At 37.0% G+C, this 18785-nt stretch overlaps 2 protein-coding genes across 3 annotated transcripts; one reads left to right on the top strand and one right to left on the bottom strand.

Annotated features, from left to right (window-relative positions):
* Positions 1 to 88: 88 nt before the first annotated feature.
* Positions 89 to 17785, top strand: LOC117343909 (secernin-3-like). Of its 2 annotated transcripts, XM_033906467.1 has the most exons (7): positions 89 to 179; positions 1670 to 1829; positions 2959 to 3146; positions 3815 to 4020; positions 4548 to 4772; positions 5996 to 6087; positions 16743 to 17785. In XM_033906467.1, the coding sequence occupies exons 2-7, from the start codon at positions 1683 to 1685 to the stop codon at positions 17127 to 17129; spliced, it is 1245 nt and encodes a 414-aa protein (XP_033762358.1). In that variant the 5' UTR covers positions 89 to 179; positions 1670 to 1682; the 3' UTR covers positions 17130 to 17785. The 2 variants fall into 2 exon arrangements, with proteins under 2 accessions (XP_033762358.1, XP_033762357.1); XM_033906466.1 differs by lacking the exon at positions 16743 to 17785 and having other exon boundaries at positions 5996 to 6527.
* Positions 10298 to 14174, bottom strand: LOC117343908 (sodium-dependent glucose transporter 1A-like). The gene is made up of 3 exons (XM_033906464.1): positions 13937 to 14174; positions 12914 to 13199; positions 10298 to 12322 (listed from the first exon to the last, which is right to left on the bottom strand). Exons 1-3 carry the CDS (start codon positions 14123 to 14125, stop codon positions 11244 to 11246), a joined length of 1554 nt encoding a protein of 517 aa, XP_033762355.1. The 5' UTR covers positions 14126 to 14174; the 3' UTR covers positions 10298 to 11243.
* Positions 17786 to 18785: the final 1000 nt, after the last annotated feature.

Genomic DNA, 18785 nt, shown 5'->3' with positions numbered 1-18785 from the left:
CTTTTGGGGCGATAAAGGCGTATCCAGAATGAAATTGAAGCCGCGTGAACTTTTCAGGTTAGTAGACGTAATTTCCGGAAGTTTTGGCTGCTGAGTCTGGAAGAGAATAACCTTCATCATATATACATCTTGCCGGCTTGGACAATAGAACACAGGAGTGCACACAAAGGATTAAAAACGTACAATTTACGTTAAATACCAGTAAATCTAAGACAAACAGAGCACTAAATAATGTAGTTATCCTGCATAATAATGTAACAAAGCATGTACAATGTAGATATTAATTTATTATATGTAGTCTACTACATGTATAGAAGTAGCAAGATGCTTATACAAATATTGTATGTATACATTTTCAATGACAGCATATATATATATATATATATAAGAACTTGCCGTTTCGAATCATAACAATGTAAGCATGACTTATGTAAATAAGGTCTCTTTAATAGAAAGACATTGATTAATTGTGTAATTATTTAACAATTAAAAATGGCTTAAAATATTAAAAAAATAAAATAACAAAAATACCAATTATTTCATGAAAATGGAAATTTCAACAAGTGATTTAAACATACTGTTATAGCTAATTGTATAACATTTTCTTGCAAAAATATTGCATTTCATTTTGATTTGTTTTGTGACAAATAATCAAAACAGGTGTAAATCCATTTTACTGTACATAATAAAATTGATTTGATATCAGATACTTTGCAACTCATTCATTATTATATAATATGAAATGATAGAGATAATATTTGATTATACGACTGTATATATGGCAAAATATACAGTTAATTTGTAACAAATTAAAACAAAAAATCACACATTGTCAAACCGCAGTCTTTATAGATTACAACCTGTCTTTTTGTAATCTAACTTAGAGTATCAATATGGAGGGGGGTAACTCAAGTTACACAAGACTGAAACTATACTCTTCCATTTTGATGTTTTTTGTAACATTTTCATGTTTCATCTGCTCATGTTGTAAAAGACCGAGGGTACTCATCTTTTGCCAGAAAGTACATGTACCTGCTAACATTGAGTGTTAATAAGTTTCCTCATACCATGCAATGACTTGTCCCATTTTCAAGGTCACAGGGGTCAATTTTCAGGTTCCAACCCAGAGGTTTCATATGTGGCCAATGGGCCTCAAGGACCTAACGCATTAAAGTTTCCGCATAAAATTGACCTTGACCTATTTTAGAGGTCACAGGGGTCAGTTGCATTTTGTATGATAAGAACTTCCAATAATCTTCTTCTGAAGTTCCTCAAGATCTAGAGACCTTACATGTATATGTTGCTAGTGGTTCTCAATGACTGAATGATATAAAGTTTACCTATTTAAGTGACCTTTACATATTTTCAAGGTCACTTTTATGAAATAATGAGCATATACAATATGTATACTACATTGCTACACTGGATCAACAGCACGCTTCACATCACAGTTCATTGACCTATCCATATTCCTAATTATTACAAAATCATTTGTAGAAAATGTTCATTTTCAGAAAGTTAATCAGAAAAGCAGTTTCCTATAACTAAGACGAAAAAAATGTACCTCCCCTTTTTCTAACACCTAACACCCCCCCCCCCCCCCCCCCCCCCCCCCCCAAATCCCTTCTGTTAACACTATAATGACTGTACTTTCCTATTTTTTTTATAGATCTGTCAGGGAAATGCCTTGTGATATGTTTGTGGCATTGCCACCAGCAACCAGTGATGGATGTGTCATTTTTGGAAAAAACACTGATAGACCAACTGGAGAAGTTCAAGAGGTCATTCATGTGCCTAAACAAGACCATGAGGAGGGATCAAAGGTCATGGTACGACAAAATGAATACGATACACAATAGTTATGTTATTGGGGTTACTGTGGGGGCAAAAGGTCACAGTTGGAATGCCAGTCTGTAACCATGGTAGTACCTTTATTGAGTCCTTAATTCATATAGTATCAACCTCGTTTTGAACTTCAAAATAATGTTTTGGAAGACAAGGAGGGAGTTTTGAACTGTAAACTTTAAAAAAATTTGATTTTCATACGCTTGCCACTGTTTGTCTGTCGGTCTGTTCATTCGTCCGTCTGTCCGTCCATCTGTTAGACGTCTGTCCATTGGGAGGGATAAACAGATGTTGATTTCCTGACGATGACTTGAGAAAAGATAGATGGATTTGAGTGAAACTTTATGTAATATTAGGTTATGAGGTAGAATGGGCTTGATTTTGGGGTCAAAAGGTCAACTATGAAGGCCACATTTTTTAAAAATAGATATTTTTCATCAAAATTTGGTTTCCAGATGATAACTTCAGAAAAGATTTATGGATTCGATTGAAACTTCATAAAATGTTAGGTGATGAGGTAATACAGAGTGGGTTTGTGTTTTGTTATATTTTCAGATACAATTACGAGCTTGAAAAGTCCTTTAATTTTGCTATGTGGCCTTGAAAAGCTTTGAATTTACTTTTGGCCATGAAAAGCCTTGAATACTGGTATACAATTAAATAATCATAAATACATTTGCACAGGTACATCTACTTTCATTTCAAATTGAAAAATTTAAAGTTCAAAAATGACTTTTTGAATGTAGATTTCATTTTGTGTCTCAAGCTAAAAGACCTTAAGAAAATTTGTGATCAATGCTGAAATCAAACATAAAATGTTTTAACCATTATGCATTCACCAAAATCATGAATGTCTTTAAGAATGTGTTTTAGACTGTAATGTTCTTTGAAAAAAAATAATTATGACCTTGACATGGTCCTGAATTTGGCTTTGTATATATATATATATATATATATAAATATACAACAAAAAAAAAGACAAATTTCACAACACATCTTTAAAGATGTCAAGTTTGTTATTTTTCTGTATGTATTATTTCGTCTGTAGGGATCATGCTTAGTGATTTATATATATATATATATATACATGTAAATGATTTGATATGATTGTAGTGTACTTACATAGAGGTGGACCAGATACCACACACACATGCAGTGATCCTAACCAAGCCGGCCTGGATGTGGGGTGCCGAGATGGGAGCTAATGAGCACGGCCTATGTATCGGTAATGTGGCTGTGTGGTCCAAACTCAATGGTCCTGACGACCTCAAGGAGAAATTACTGGGCATGGATCTCATCAGGTATCTACACAAGGTGGATTGGGCAGAATAGGTTGATGAAGGGAAAATGAGTGTAGAAGTCAGTGAAATGAAATTTTCTTTTTTCGAGATATGTGTTGGTGTGTTTAGATTCATGGGGTTTATCGTCTCGTCAGTTCTGTACATCATTAGTATAAAAACACTACTATTATTTTCTTTTGTATTATACATGTACATTTAGCATTTATTGCATATCAGGTTGAGTTATATAAAGTTTTAACCTAATGATTGGATGTTAGGTTGAAAAGGTATCCCGTCATATTTAACTTAAAAATAAGCCCAAATATAAAAGTTTAATACCGTACTCATACTCAAATAAGACTTATCTCCAAGTGTAAAAGTTTAGTATTAAAGTTTGAAAAGGACTTATTTGTGAACAAATTTTAGCTTACTGTTTTAAAAGTGATGATGCTGCAAAAATGACGGCAGGGACTTGTTATTTGTGGGCAGGGACTTATTTGTGCATGGGCAGGGACTTATTTGTGGACAGGGACTTATTTGTGGACAGGGGTTTATTTGTGGGTAGGGGCTTATTTGTGGGCAGGGACTTATTTGTGGGCAGGGACTTATTTGTGGACAAGGACTTATTTGCTGATAAATATGGTAGTTATATTGTCCAAAATTTAACAACTAAATATGTTTTTGTTAAGGTTAGGCCTTGAAAGATCAAAGACTGCCAGGGAGAGTTTGGATGTTATAACTGGCCTACTGGGACAGTACGGACAGGGAGGTCCGTGTGCCGAGGAACCAGGATTAACAAAATGGGCGTACCACAACAGTTTTTTACTGGTTGACTCGTCAGAGGCATGGCTTCTGGAAACTGTGGCCTCTCACTGGGCAGCAGAAAAACTCACAGGTTCATAACATTGCTTCTCACTTTGTAGGAACTATGTACAACAACAGGTTGTTTTTCATTGTACTCTAATATCACAATTTCATATTAAATAGTTTAGGAGTAGACCATATGTAGACTGGACAGGACTTGACTTGGAGCCGGTGGTCTGGTAACATTAATGGTTAGAGCATCTGTCTAGAGTTCGGAGGGCACGGGTTCGAGTCCTGGTCTGGTTTTGCATTTTCCTTCTCCCATTACACATGCATATGTATATATATTATCTGTGTCTTGATAAAGGGGTGGATTGCCTCGAAAACTTGACATTTTTCATGTCCACACTGTTAGAATTACTTCTTTGCCTCATATATACATATATATATATATATATATGTGTACATAATCAGAGAATTTGAAATAATATCCAAGAAAAAATGATTCCTTTTTCGATAATTTTGGACTCGTCAGTTTTTGTATGGTATAATAAAAAGTCAGGAGTCATTATTTAATTGATAATTAAAATGACAAAAAATTTCATCTGTCACTTTCAGGTATCCACAATGTATCAAATGAGCTAACAATCACGACCAAGTTTGACCTGTCTTCCCCTGGCCTAGAGGAGGCAGCAGAGGAAGCCGGGCTCTACAGAAAGGAAGACGGAGACTTCAACTTTTATCGTGTGTTTTCTGAGGAGTCATCCGGAGGTTCCTCTATCTCACCAGGATCAACAAGATATCTCCATGGAAAACGGCTCCTAAAGGAATTCGCTTCCAAGGGTAAAATTTTCCAGAATTTAGTTAGTTCTGATGTTTTACTGTGCAAGGATAAAAATCTGTCTGGAACATAAATCAAACATGGGTCGGTTCCGCGAACAAGGATATCTCAACCCTCGTGTAAGAGTTTGGCTGGCTAGCACTCAGCAAGCCTAGAGCTTACTGGCCAAACTCTTACACGAGGGTTGAAATATCCCTGTCCATGAGACTCATGTAAGATTCTATTTATCGTAAAGATGGTTTTTTTTAGATTCGTGCATGTTCCTTATGACTATATGTTTCCTCTCCATCCATTTTGTACGTATTTACATGTTTGCATAGGTAAATAACACCAAAGTTTGTCAGCGCTCTACAGATTTTGAAGGATATCGATCAAACTTGACACAATGATGAAGGACCATAATATCGGAGACAAGTTCAAATTTCGGAGTTTTTGAGAAAAGGTCAAGGTCACTGTTACCATTTTGTAACAGGGGCCGGTAGGGGACATGTATTGCTTTAACAATACCCAGTACGTTTGTTATTTAGATTTTCCTGCTCCAGCAACTTCTGCCTCTTTGATTTCAACATTTTTATATTGTCATCGTGCTTCGTCCGTCGTCACCCGCCATGCGCTGTGCGTAAACTTTTCACATTTCAAACAACTTCTCAAGTTCCACTGGTGGGATTGAGCTGACACTTGCCTGGAATGATCCTGGGATAGTCCTGACCTAGTGTTGTTATTTTTTGGATTGGTCCAAAATCCAGGATGGCCACCATGGCAACCATCTAGAAAAACACACTTTAAAGTTCTTCTCCAGTTCCACTGGTGCCATTGAGCTGAAGATTGGTGAGGAAGTTAAGGAAGGAGGGCCAACAAAGTGTTGTTAATTTTTCAGCTTTGTAAAAACTTTGACATTGCAGTCACGACAGCCATTTTGTAACATGATTGCAGAATCATGGTTTTCCTAAACAACACCTAGTTCAAACTTCCTCTCAAGTTTCAACAATGAGATTCAGCTCTAGTTTACCTGAAATGAACCTGAGATTGTCCTGACCAATTGTTGTTATTCTTTGGCTCATTCTGAAATCCAAGATGGCTGCCACCATACTTGCTACTAAGTATGTATATACAATAGTTCATGGGTCTTTAGAGTCAGATGACCGTTAAGGCCCATGGGCCTCTTGTATGCTATAGAAATACATTTCATGCTGTGTTGTTACCTATTCTCATCTTTTGTTGACAGGACAGATAGGAGTGGAGGAGATGTGTAAGATTCTCCGCGATGAGTCCAGTGGTATCAACATGAGTGGAACCTTCACTACCATGGCCAGCCATGTGTCTGTGCTGCCTCCCCCGGGGTCTGCCACGCCTCCTTGTCATTGGTTCACAGCCACACCAAATCCCAGTACAAGTGTCTTCAAACCGTTCATCTTCTGCCCACAGGCCAACATTGGAGATCTGACTACCTCCCCTGCCTACGGAGCTGAGGACCCAGTCAGGAAATCTCCTCGCTTCCAGGAACAAGTTGACCGGAAACACCCTCTGTATCTTGGACACGAAAATCTACAAACACTGGTCGATAAGGATGACCCAAAAGGTCAAATGATTGTCGAAAATCTGCAAGAACTTGAGGTTAAGTGTATGGAAGACATGAGAGAAATGATGAAAGAGTTTGATGAGAAAATGTTTATGAAAGTTTCCCAGATATTCCTCCAGATATGTAATTTTGAACTCAATTTCTATAAGTGTTGATTGAAATAAGAAAAAAAAAAAAAGCCTAATAAGAAAAAAAAAAGCCAAAGTTCCTCAATTTATGATTTGATTTTAGTGAAATATATTTACAATTGAATTTGATTATTTAATTTTTGAAATATATTTATTATTGCTTTAGATATTGTTAAGGGGAGATAACTAGCTACCCTAATTATTGTGAAAGAATTCAATCAAAGAATTCCTCTTGTATTTCATTGTAAGATATTTGACAGGACATACTTTTGTATGTGATAAAGTTTGTTTATTTTATGTTTATATATATTATCTAATTTATTTCAACACTGCCTGGCTTGATAGATTATCTCGTGTTTATCAGATTGCCACACCCGGATAATGTAAAGTCTGTAGTTAACAAATCTGTATTCCATATTTGAGTAAGAAAAGTAAAGAAAAATGTTGTTATGCACACGACCTGTGAACTTACCCTTTGACCTTTGTTTCCAATGGTCAGGGCCTGATATTTCCTGCCGAGATATGGACAGCATGGTATATACAGCTTTGTGATATACATTAACACAAAGTGATTAATCAAATCAGATGTTGTGTGTTATGTCTTGCTTCCACGAGAATATCAATTACTGTTAATGGTGGTTTAATGACATGACAAAATTCCCTGTGATGTAATACAAAATGGCCACCTCTCAACCAAAATACCCACCTGTTGATGATGTAGATCAAAATCACTGGTATAAATACATGTTTTATACACTAATGTATATTGTGGAGTCCTGACATAACTGTATCATTGTGTATTGCCTGAATAAGTCATTCCAAAAGAGTTATTGTTACCTGTGTTATTTACAAGTGCAAACAAAGGTGTCCCTAGTCATATCTGTTAGTTAATGTTAGCTATATGATGTATGTTTATACATACGAAAATGTAATAACGGTTGACTGTCAACGCATATTTGTCTCATTCTTAATTATTTATTATCGGTTAACTGTCAACACGTATTGTCTCGTACTTAATTATTTATTATCGGTTAACTGTCGACACATATTGTCTCGTACTCAATTATTTATTATCAGTGGACTGTTGACACGTATTGTCTCATACTCAATTATTTATTATCGGTTGACTGTCAACACGTATTGTCTTGTACTTATTTATCAAAATGTTGACTATTGACACATTTTGTCTAGTATTCAATTATTTATTATCAGTTGACTGTCGCCACGAATTGTCTCGTACTTAATTATTTATCAAAATGTTGACTATTGACACATTTTGTCTAGTATTCAATTATTTATTTAACTGTTGACTGTCGACACGTATTGTCTTTAAAAAGTCAACGTGGTAGAATTTTACTTGGTGATTGATTTTCCTAGAATTAATGTGATTTTGTTTGTTGGTTGTTTTCTGCAAGGCTTCAAAAGTGATCTTGCACATATTTTATCTGTGATAATTTGCTTTAGATTTATCTTTTCATTAATGAGAACTTGTATTTATGTGTTTACAATCATATTCTTTTTGTTGACTTTGTTTTCATTTACTCCAAAATGTGAATTAATTTTATTCACAATAATGAATACATCTATATAATCCTGAATATGTATATGTACAGTGTGTAGACTTGTACAAGTTAATATATATATATATCTAGTCAAATCTAAATCGGTGACTTTAACACTGTAGTATTGATGAGAATGATGTATTGATCTCCATTTATTTACAGTCTTGACAGTTTTTATACCCCACCGTTTCTTTGTCAACGATATATTGTGTTACTCTTGGCCGTCATTCCATCATAATCTTGTTTTTGGTTATCAAATCTTTAATTAATAATATATAGAACTGTAATTTGGTATGTAGTTGTGTATGATGATATACAGATAAAGTTCTGTCTTGGTTATGGTCAGTTAGTTTTTTCCAGAGTTAAAGAATTTTGATAGAAAAAAAATTAAAAAAAACAATATTGGCAAAAGAAGAGAGCCTTGCCTACCTCCAAAGGGGAAAAACCCCGAACATAAGTACAACAGAGGTTAGAATCTCCTATTTACAAAATATTGATCTAGTCCTTCTTTAAACCAGTAACACCAAATATGTTCAAATTTTCATATTGTTTGAATATCAAAAGTGATGACAAATCAGTTGTTGTAGCCAGTGATGTATACAAGGTTGTACCTGATTGTTATTTGTAAGATACGATTTAACCACAGGCGCTTGCATAGAAAATGAGAATTAAAAAATATATATATATCAATGGTATGTGTACTGTGTAATAGGGAAGGCCGGAAACTCCGCCACGAGCGAAACAGCACCCCATCTCACTTCAATCGACTAAAAAACACATTTATTCAATCTGACACGGTGCACACTATATGCAACCGTCATCACATACCACTGTCATATCAAAAAAAAATTAATGAAAATCACATTTTCTGTGCAAGCGCCTGTTGATTTAATTTAAGTCTCCTTTTCCACCGAGTTGTTTTTCATTTTAACATGCCTCTTTCTAGGAAGAATAAACTATATGACATGTTTGATAAATTTCCTTTAAAATTTAAATGAATAAACAATTCTATTTATCACATAAATAAGATGAATTTTGTAAACATTCGTTAAAATCTTACTTTATCAGACTGGTATTAGGTCTAAAATTCTGATATTCTCACTCCAAGTTGCAGTGAAAGTGATGTCTTCACAATGAAACACAGAAATTGAAACAATGAGAAATAACGGCTAATTCGAATTCCAATAGAGGCTACGGGAAGAATTGTAATAGGAATACTAAGAAACGGATGCTATGACACTAATAACAGGGTATTTATGTGATAAATGTTTTGTTGTGTTGTAATTTGTAGATTTATTCAATGTTGTAGGATGTAGTTAGAAATATTCATATGTTTTGTTGTGTTGTAGTTTGTCGATATATATACAATGTTGTGCCAAGTTGTGAGTTGTAGTTTGTAGATATATATACAATGTTGTCTCAAGTTGTAAGAAATCTTTATACATTTTTTTTTGTGTTGTACCCAGATCTCTTTAAGAATCTGTATTCTATAAAAATATTACTCTCACCTCAAATGATATACATATGATGTATAAGATGCTTTTGTGTGTACCTGTTCTGTTTTTCAATAAAGCTTGAACTGCATTGAAGGATGCCATCGTTATTCAAAGGTCTACTAATCAGTGTCCAAAAGAGATTATGGCAGGCACTGGTATGTCATCTACTTTTCGTCACTCTTACTTCTCAAGAGTCTTCTCAATGAGAAACTTTGACTTTCTGTTCTATACATTACCATACTTCTCAAAGGAGTTTCCTATTTGAGAACATTGATTTTTTTGTTCTGTACATTATCATACATGTATTTCTCAAAGGAGTCTTCTCAATGGGAAACCTTGATATTCTTCTCTATACATTACCATACTTTTCAAAGGAGTCTTCTTTGTGAGAAACTTTGATTTTCTGCTCTGTTCATTACCATATTTCTCAAATGAGCCTTCTCTATGGGAAACCTTGATTTTCTTCTCCATTCATTACCATACTTCTCAAAGGAGCATTTTCTATGAGAAACTTTGATTTTCTGCTGTGTACATTACCATTCTTCTGAAAGGAGTTTTCTTTGTCAGAAACTTTGTTTTTCTGCTCTGTATGTTACCATACTTCTCAAAGGAGTCTTCTCTTTGAAACACTTTGATTTTCTTCTTTGTACATTTAATACCATACGTGAGAATTATCAAGACTTATCCGTTGAGATACCCCTGTCCACTGAACATTCTCATGATGAACACGAAAATAATAAAAAGAACGAGTTTCCAGGATTATATTTTTTTATTTGTCACATGATGTCAATAAGTAATCAACAAATAAATAGGTTTCCTTCAAACTACTTCCTGTCGATAACTGGAGAGCCCAGGCTACTGATATATATAGGGTATGCTGGGATGAAGGGCTACCAAGTTTGTTCAAATAAATGACCGTGACCTCCCTTTAAGGTCAATGGAGTCAAATATGCTAAACGTCTTTAAACAGCTTTTTTTTATTGATAAACAAAAGCCCCCACATACCTAATATTTGGTCAGTAGCGTGTTGGGATGAAGGGCTACCAAGTCTGTTCAAATAGATGACATTGACTTTCATTCAAGGTTACAGGGGTCAAATGTGCTTAAATCTTTAAACGACTTCTTCTTGATAACCAAAAAGCTCAGAGACCCAATATTAGGTCTGTAGCATGCTAGGATGAAGGGCTAACAAGAAACTTCAAATGGATAACCTTGGCATTCATTCAAGATCACAGGGGTTTAATATGCCAAAATGTTTAAATAATATCTTCTTGATAACCAAGAGGCCCAGATACCTGATATTGCGTTTGTAGCATTCTGAGGTAAAGTGCTATAAAAATTGTTCAAATAGATGACACTGGCCTTCATTCAAGGTCACAGGGGTCAATTATGCTGAAATCTTTAAACAACTTCTTCTTTATAACTAAGTGCCCAAAGACTTGATATTTGGTTTGTAGCATGCTGGGATGAAGGGGTACCAAGTTTGATAAAAGGGATGACCTTGACCTTCATTCAAGGTCACATGGGTCAAATATGTTTAAATATAACCAATCTGAGGCGACCGTTAAGGCCTATGGTCCTCTTGTTTGTATAGCTATAAGCAGTAACGTCTTTGAATATATCCCTGCAATAATGTAGATGATAATAATCAAGAAAAAACCTGCGTTTTACTACTACGTCTCGAATACAATTTTACACAGACTGCAGACTAAGTCTCAAGGAGAACTTGCGTTACTCTGGTTTCTGCTCTTCGAGATTCGTAGTTGGTGCCGTAAGTTGCCTTAACTCGCCTCGTCAATAATAACGCCGACCCTACCACAAGTACTAACAGTATACTCTCAGCAAGAAAGAGGTAGCAAAACCACATGTTGGAGTAGTTGTCCATCAGGACACCTAGAATTAACGGATTGCTGGCCGAGCTTGCTGTGCAAAACACTAGAAATATAGAGGCAATTCGACCAGTCACAGGTAAGAAAACTTCGTCTGTCCAAGAGAATACACAAGCGAGAATGGGAGCTTTGGCATATCCAAAACCCAAAGACACAATCCACATGCCCATGCTCGAGTTGTGTAGAACACTTATATAAAGTCCAATGAACACTGCCAGTGTTAATATGCTGTGAAAACCCACGAGTTTTATTGGAGATATAAGCTGAACTAGAAAAATGGCAATGAATCTGCCAGCAACGGCCACGAAACTGCTGACTGATGTTAACAGTGCGCCCTGAGCTTTTGTCCAATCAAACATTTTAACACAAAATACTGTAAGAAATGCGATCCAAGTATCGTCTATACCAGTAAGCAAAGCCTGTATTCCCGCCATATGTAATATGGCCTGAACCTGCAGAGACAAAGGCAGCCTCGATTTGGCTGGAGTTGTAGTTAAGGTTTCTCTCTGGGTTGTTTTATGGCGTCTGTCGAATACGAAGTAAAACGTTAGCTGCATTGCGCAGACAAATAGACTTACTGCACCTCCAATAATAAATGCTTTGTACAAATCCGGACTCCGAACAAATGTAGTTTCTTCAGAACTTAGACTGTCATTCCTGGCTTGAGACGATCGATTTTGTAATGATACAGTTTCATTTCGAATGAACGAGTTACTTTCCAGAGTTGTTTCATTTAGTTGCTCAAGAGCATTTTCCATTTCGACGTTTGGTGGAGTGTTCATAAATACGATTGCTACAAGTGGCGCCACGGAGATTCCAAATGAGTACATAAACTGTAGGCCTTGCATAAACGGTTTACCATTTTTACCCCAAATACGCTGAACTTCGACATTTGCGACTGAAAAAATAGGAGTGAGAACATTTTTATTAAAACATTGTATCAACGCATATTTGTAAGTCCCCCACTGGTGTCAGGGATTATCTCCTACACTTTATAACACTGCCACTTCATGTTTGGGACAAGAGTTAACCTAAATGATTCGGTTTGTCGCGTACCAAAAGTAGGTCACTCTGACCTACATGCTGATTTTTGACCTACATCAAAGGAATGGTTACCCGGACCATATCTTCTACACTTTATAACACCAAAAGTCTTATCTACCTTGTGACCTTTGACCTACATTAAAGACAGACTTCAGAACTACTGCAATGGAGCCCATGGACACGAAAAACATCCAGATTATTTCATCCATCTAGATATTCAGTTTTCATACAGTGTGATCAAATTAGTAACATTGCCTATTTGGATTTATCTTTATTCCTGATTTACGAAGATTAAAATGAAAAAGCAAATTGAATGATCGTGACAGAACGATAGGTGAAAGCACCAAACTTATTTATTTTCTCTTCAGTTGTAACTTCTATAATTATTCATAAGTTTATCTTTAACCCCGCATCTACAGATTTTAAAGATATATGTTATACTTACTTGCGTCGGTAGCGCCTACCATCGCCCCAAGGAAGAAGAACGCCATGATCATCAGCCAATATAATGAACACCAAGGTATGGCAATGGTTGTGCATGCCAGTATAAACTTGACGACGGACAGCAGAAGCGATCGTTTGAATTTATCAAACAAATACCCACTGACAATGGCGCTCAACATATAACCTATATATAGGGTGGTGAAAAAACTCGAGCCGCCCTCAAGTCCTACTCCACTGATAGCCTGTAGATCGAGGAACGACGGGCCAACAGGACCTTTTGCAAAACTCTGGAATATAAACAAACAAAATTCAATTTCGCAAAAATTATAGTATTAATTCGAACTAATGATTTAAAATTATTTCGCCGTTTATGTTGGATGTGGTGTTTGATTCGTGCCATTTCGTTGTTTCGCTCCCAAAAAAGCGACAATTATCGTCTTTTCGCCGCGCTGAAACGAAATAACGAAACATGTAACGTCAAATTACGAAATTAATGAAGTCGCTTTTTGTTTCGATGTTGATCGTGTTTCGCCACGGTAATCATCGTTATTTCAATCCATGTGCGAAAAGACGATAATATTTGTTCTTTTCGCGCGGCGGGTTGCCTGTAAATATAGCATAGTGTAAGTGATGCACGGGAGACAAAAAGAAGGAAAACCCAGACAAGCCATCATTTAGTATTAATCATGATGTCAATTCTTATATTTAGACGAACCAGTAACTACCAGAGAGACACGTAACCTATTCTAGTTTTTAAGCGCATTTTTTTTAGTTATTGTTTTGTCAATTGTTATCCCAGCTCTTCAAAACCTCTGAAAATGTGCCATACACATTAGGATAGGTCTAAATACATACAGATTCAACACATTATCATGTCCCTGCTCTATACACACGAAGATAGCTACATCTACACATAAATTGTAACGAATTATCAGGACCCTACATGTGCTATACACACTAGGGTGGGTCCAAATACACATACACTGTGACAAATGCCCAGGTCCCTGTGATACGTTATACCTACCATAGCAACAAAGGACGAGTAAAGACATATTGTGTTGATTATATTTTTCCTGTACACTGCGTCATGGCGTATTTGGTCAAATATTCCTGTCGATAATTCAGCGTTTTCCTCATTTCTGTTCTCCTCAGTGATGGCTTCGTTGCTGTTGACAGCTGTGTTGTTGCGGGATTTAGGGGCCGTTCCAGACATTGCTTAACGACACCCTGCAAATAAATGAGAATGTTTGAGGATGTATATCACAATCCCACGTTTTGTACTCGGGGTCTACCTAACAATACTGAGACTAACTTTAGTAAGTATCAAAGGACATATGTATATTTATTCATATCTATATTAAATCATATATTTATCTACAAGGACGCTACAGCTACTAAAGGCATATTAAAAAAAACATAAACTGTTACCATTATCAAGGCTTGAACTGTCGTTGCGAGTAAATATGTACCATATGTTACCGTGCAAAATATAACGTTTTGAATCAGATTGATAGTGATGACTACAGTTTTGTGTTTAATATCATGACGGCTGTCTGCCTTCCTCTCGCTTCTTTACGACATATTGCAATTATAATCTGGGGCAGAGGTTTGCTTTGTAGAGGAGGGGGTCAACAATAACTAGAATCATTTGAGGACGGGTTCCAAGCTGTACACAGCCAGAGACATATGAGGGCGGCTGTCTAGGTGGATACTATTAATAAGGAGACACCAATAGCAAGGAGCATATGAGTGGGGTCTCAAGAAGACAACGATAGCCAAGGTTAATGGGCGACTGCCTAGGTGGACACCAACAGCCATGGTTATATGTGGAAGGGTTCTAAGGAGACATCAACAACCAGGGTCATATGCGGGCGTCTGTCCAGGTGGACACCAACAGCCAGGGTTATATGTGGACGTCTGTCTAGATAGACACCAACAGCCAGGGTTATATGTGGAAGGGTATCAAGGAGAGGCCAGCAGGCAGGGTCATATGAGAACGGTTGTCTAGGTGGACACCAACAACCAGGGTTATTTCACCTAGGCCTTCGAGTTTCCCTGGTCAGACGTGCAAAGGTATGGGGTCATCTGCCCTACATTGTGGGGTTTATCCGTCCACTCTGGTTTTCTCTAACAGTTCGACCCAACCCGCACTTCCATCCAGGCTAACATGAGTGTTTAATATATGTTGATATTGTTATACATGTATTTGTTTTTGTAAAATACATAAAATTTACATTTTCAACGCATGGAGGGATTTTACAGCAGTTCGCCGACGTAATTCTAAGGGAATCTGTGTATATAACACAAACGGGTGATTTAGAAATATACACGTGTGATTATGTAAACATGGAGTTATGTAGAAGCGTACGGAATGTTCGATTGAACTTTGATCTTTTCTTAGGACAGCTGACCACGGTCAGTCCATAAACTGATAAAATGTTGTCCTCGACATCAATGTTATAGTGGACAGACTGTGCTCGATATAAAATATCACAGTGGACAAACGGAATAATCCACAATAAGGCATGCTTCTTGACAGTTGATTATAACATTTTAACATTCACGAACGAAACAATATCAGCAATCAAATTAATGGTATATTTTTTTTGGGGGGGGGGGGGGGGGGGGGGGGGGGGGGGGATTAGTAAATTATTGTCTTACTATGTTGTTGTCTGACAACAAATACTACATGCTTACATGCTCTGGTATATTATTGTCAGTCATCGAATACCACTGAATTAGACCTGTATTGATTCCTTAGAAAACAAAACTTATTTCTTACCTTTAAGGCTTCTAGGTCCAAATGGACGATATCAAAATAAGCTCACGGTACTGACTATCACGTGTAACGGCCTGATTTAAATATCTACAGTCTAAATATAAATCAGGACTCCAGCTTTTGTGTTTGTGTTTACACTCCAATCCACCCAATACACATCGCATATATAAATCATCCACGCGTTTCCATTCAATGCGGGACATAAACTTGGTATGGAATGGGAGTTTTGTGTTGTTTATATCGCATCATCGGAATTTGTTTGTGACACTTTCGCCAGAAAGAGTTTCCCTGACAGATATAAATATAAAATGGCGACGGGTACTCCGCGTCGCTTACTTATAAAGCGTCACAATTCATTTAACACAAGTTGTATGACGTCGCATTTGGAACAACAACCTACACCCAATCACTGTGCCGCATTCTGTCTTTAAACGTGTTCTCACTTGAAAAGTTAACGTAAAAATGGAAAAGTTGGTAATGGATACAATGACACTAATGGCAAAGAGGTTCTATGATTTATTTTTCGTTTCTAATAGTGTTTTTTTATGCTAGGAAGATGGAGACTTAAACTTGTATCATGTGTTTTCTGAGGAGTCATCCGGAGGTTCCTCTGTCCCTCCAGGATCAACAAGATACAATTGTACCTCCATGGAAAACGGTTCCTTAAGGAATTCGCTTCCACGGGTAAATTTTCCAGAATTTAGTTGTTTCTGATATTTTACTGCACAGTGATTGAAATCTGTCTTGAATATAAAAACTGTTAACTAAACTTGTCTGGGGGGGGGGGGGGGGGGGGGGGGCTAAAGTTTCCTCTTCATATATACTTTTGTAATTTTCTGCAACAAGTTCAACAGGGGCCGGTAGGGGACATGTATTACTTTAGCAGTAACCCCGTTTTCTTGTTGTTTTACAGAATTTCCTGCTCCAACGACGTCTGCCTCTTTGATTTCTTAATTTTATGTTATAGAAATACATTTCATTGCTGTGTTGTTACCTATTCTCATCTTTTGTAATCAACATGGGTGGAACCTTCACTGCCATGGCCAGCCAGGTGTCTGTGCTGCCTCCCCCGGGGTCTGCCACGCCTCCTTGTCATTGGTTCACAGCCACACCAAATCCAAGTACAGGTGTCTTCAAACCGTTCATCTTCTGCCCACAGGCCAACATTGGAGATCTGACTACCTCCCCTGCCTACGGAGCTGAGGACCCAGTCAGGAAATCTCCTCGCTTCCAGGAACAAGTTGACCGGAAACACCCTCTGTATCTTGGACACGAAAATCTACAAACACTGGTCGATAAGGATGACCCAAAAGGTCAAATGATTGTCCAAAATCTGCAAGAACTTGAGGTTAAGTGTATGGAAGACATATTTGGAACATGGGTTCACCTAAACGAGTCAACTCTGGCACTTCATATTTGGGGCATGGGTTCATGGTAACTCTTGTCTACCTTGTGACCTTTGACTTACATCCTAGACATACTTCAGAACTATTTTAAATGAGCCCATGCACGAAAAACAACTAAATGCTTTCTTCCCTGTATGTTTAAAATACTTTATTCAGTTTTCATAAAGTATGATCCTGATTCATCTGACAAGATAAGCCACATTACCTCTTCGCACTTATCTGACTCTCGTTGTTACCGTTTTATGAAAAACAAAATGAATAATCGATAGGATAATATATAATTTTATCTTTGATGCCGCATCAAAGGAATTTATTGTCATGTGCCACACTTGCTTGCGTCGGTAGCGCCAACCATCGCTCCAAGGACCAGAGCGCACTGCTATATGAAAACGTGGAATTATCCGACACCGTTTCGTATCGCTAAGAATTTGGAGCCAATACAATAAAATTGGGTGTGACATAACACCTACCTTACAACTCCGCCGTAGCCCGCGTTGAGAAAGGAGGAGGGGAGCACCAACTGACAACACCTAACAGTCACCTCGAACTAATGTTCTAACCTAGAATCGCGAGTAGAGGTTGTAACCTAAAACGAGACTTTAAGCCTGCAACATCAACATCACCTACCTTACATATATGGATAAATGAGATATTTATTTACCCCAGAACACCCATTTAGTCCCATCTAGGTGTTTTATTCTGTCCGTATAGACCCTCTAAAGCTCGTGTCTTTTGTAACTTTAAAATAATAACTTACTCGTGTGAAATAAATTCCATATCCAACAACCACTCGTTGTGTAACCTCTGTATCAGTTACTTACAGCATTCCGTCTTGTAGGTAAGTATGATTTATAATTCAGCCTGTATCTCAGGATAAAAATAGCACTTTAAAGTCACATACTCACGGAGAAACATATATCTATGTTTACATTTTGAGCTTTTTACAGTTTTCGGACTTGATACATATCTACCAGATTATCGTGAATCAGAAACTGAAAGAAAATGTGTATTTATGAAAGTATACGGGGAATTCACAAAAATATTAACTGTGGCTGCCGGACTAAATTTCTCTGAAAATTAGTCCCACAATGCAACGGTGGGTTTTACAGTCCATACAAAATGGCGGAACGCCGCAAGCGTGGAACTGCGAAAACGCAGACAGATTCTGCCAAAAAAAGGACATAAAAGTGTGTGGAATCGACAAAACCCGAGTATTTCAACTTAACGAGAGAAGAAAAAGGAATAGCCTCGAATTCCGATTTTTCCGGACGTCTGTTGGATTGCTGGTTAGCTTTTGAACATTGTCAACTTCGCCGATCTAAGATTTTATCGATGTTTTGTTGTATGCATATTGCTAATTTTAAAACTAAGTATTTTAATGTAAACTATGTTTATTTTGTAAAGTTACCTGGATATTACGCGATTATTCTGTTAATATGTTTAAATGAAAGCATTATTAGGCAAAGTTCACGTATACTCGATATGTGTGCAGTGCAAGTTGTTATAGCCTCGTTTTCGGCTCCGTGACAAATCTCGCTATAAATATAAATGCGTCGAGTTAATTTTATACACTGATGTCTCAAGGACTCCCCCGGTCAAGCGTCCAGATCAGTAGTCATTTTAATGTTGGGAGAGCGTTAATGAGCATCTTGGATTGCCATTAATACACGTGTGCAACTAGAATATTA

The sequence above is a fragment of the Pecten maximus genome, chromosome 15 (assembly GCF_902652985.1).
Source record: "Pecten maximus chromosome 15, xPecMax1.1, whole genome shotgun sequence".
NCBI classification, from domain to species: domain Eukaryota; kingdom Metazoa; phylum Mollusca; class Bivalvia; order Pectinida; family Pectinidae; genus Pecten; species Pecten maximus.
Note: the sequence above shows the minus strand (reverse complement) of the source record. Positions and strands in the feature narration are given on the sequence as shown.

What these genes read in the sequence shown, in the direction of transcription:
- LOC117343909 (XM_033906466.1), top strand. Translation starts at nt 1,683, where the DNA reads ATGCCTTGTGATATGTTTGTGGCATTGCCACCAGCAACCAGTGATGGA. An exon ending in CTGGGCATGGATCTCATCAG is followed by an intron (nt 3,147 to 3,814) that starts GTATCTACACAA and finishes GTTTTTGTTAAG; the next exon opens with GTTAGGCCTTGAAAGATCAA. An exon ending in GGCAGCAGAAAAACTCACAG is followed by an intron (nt 4,021 to 4,547) that starts GTTCATAACATT and finishes TGTCACTTTCAG; the next exon opens with GTATCCACAATGTATCAAAT.
- LOC117343908 (XM_033906464.1), bottom strand. Translation starts at nt 14,125, where the DNA reads ATGTCTGGAACGGCCCCTAAATCCCGCAACAACACAGCTGTCAACAGC. An exon ending in ACTCGTCCTTTGTTGCTATG is followed by an intron (nt 13,200 to 13,936) that starts GTAGGTATAACG and finishes TTTATATTCCAG; the next exon opens with AGTTTTGCAAAAGGTCCTGT. An exon ending in GGTAGGCGCTACCGACGCAA is followed by an intron (nt 12,323 to 12,913) that starts GTAAGTATAACA and finishes CTATTTTTTCAG; the next exon opens with TCGCAAATGTCGAAGTTCAG.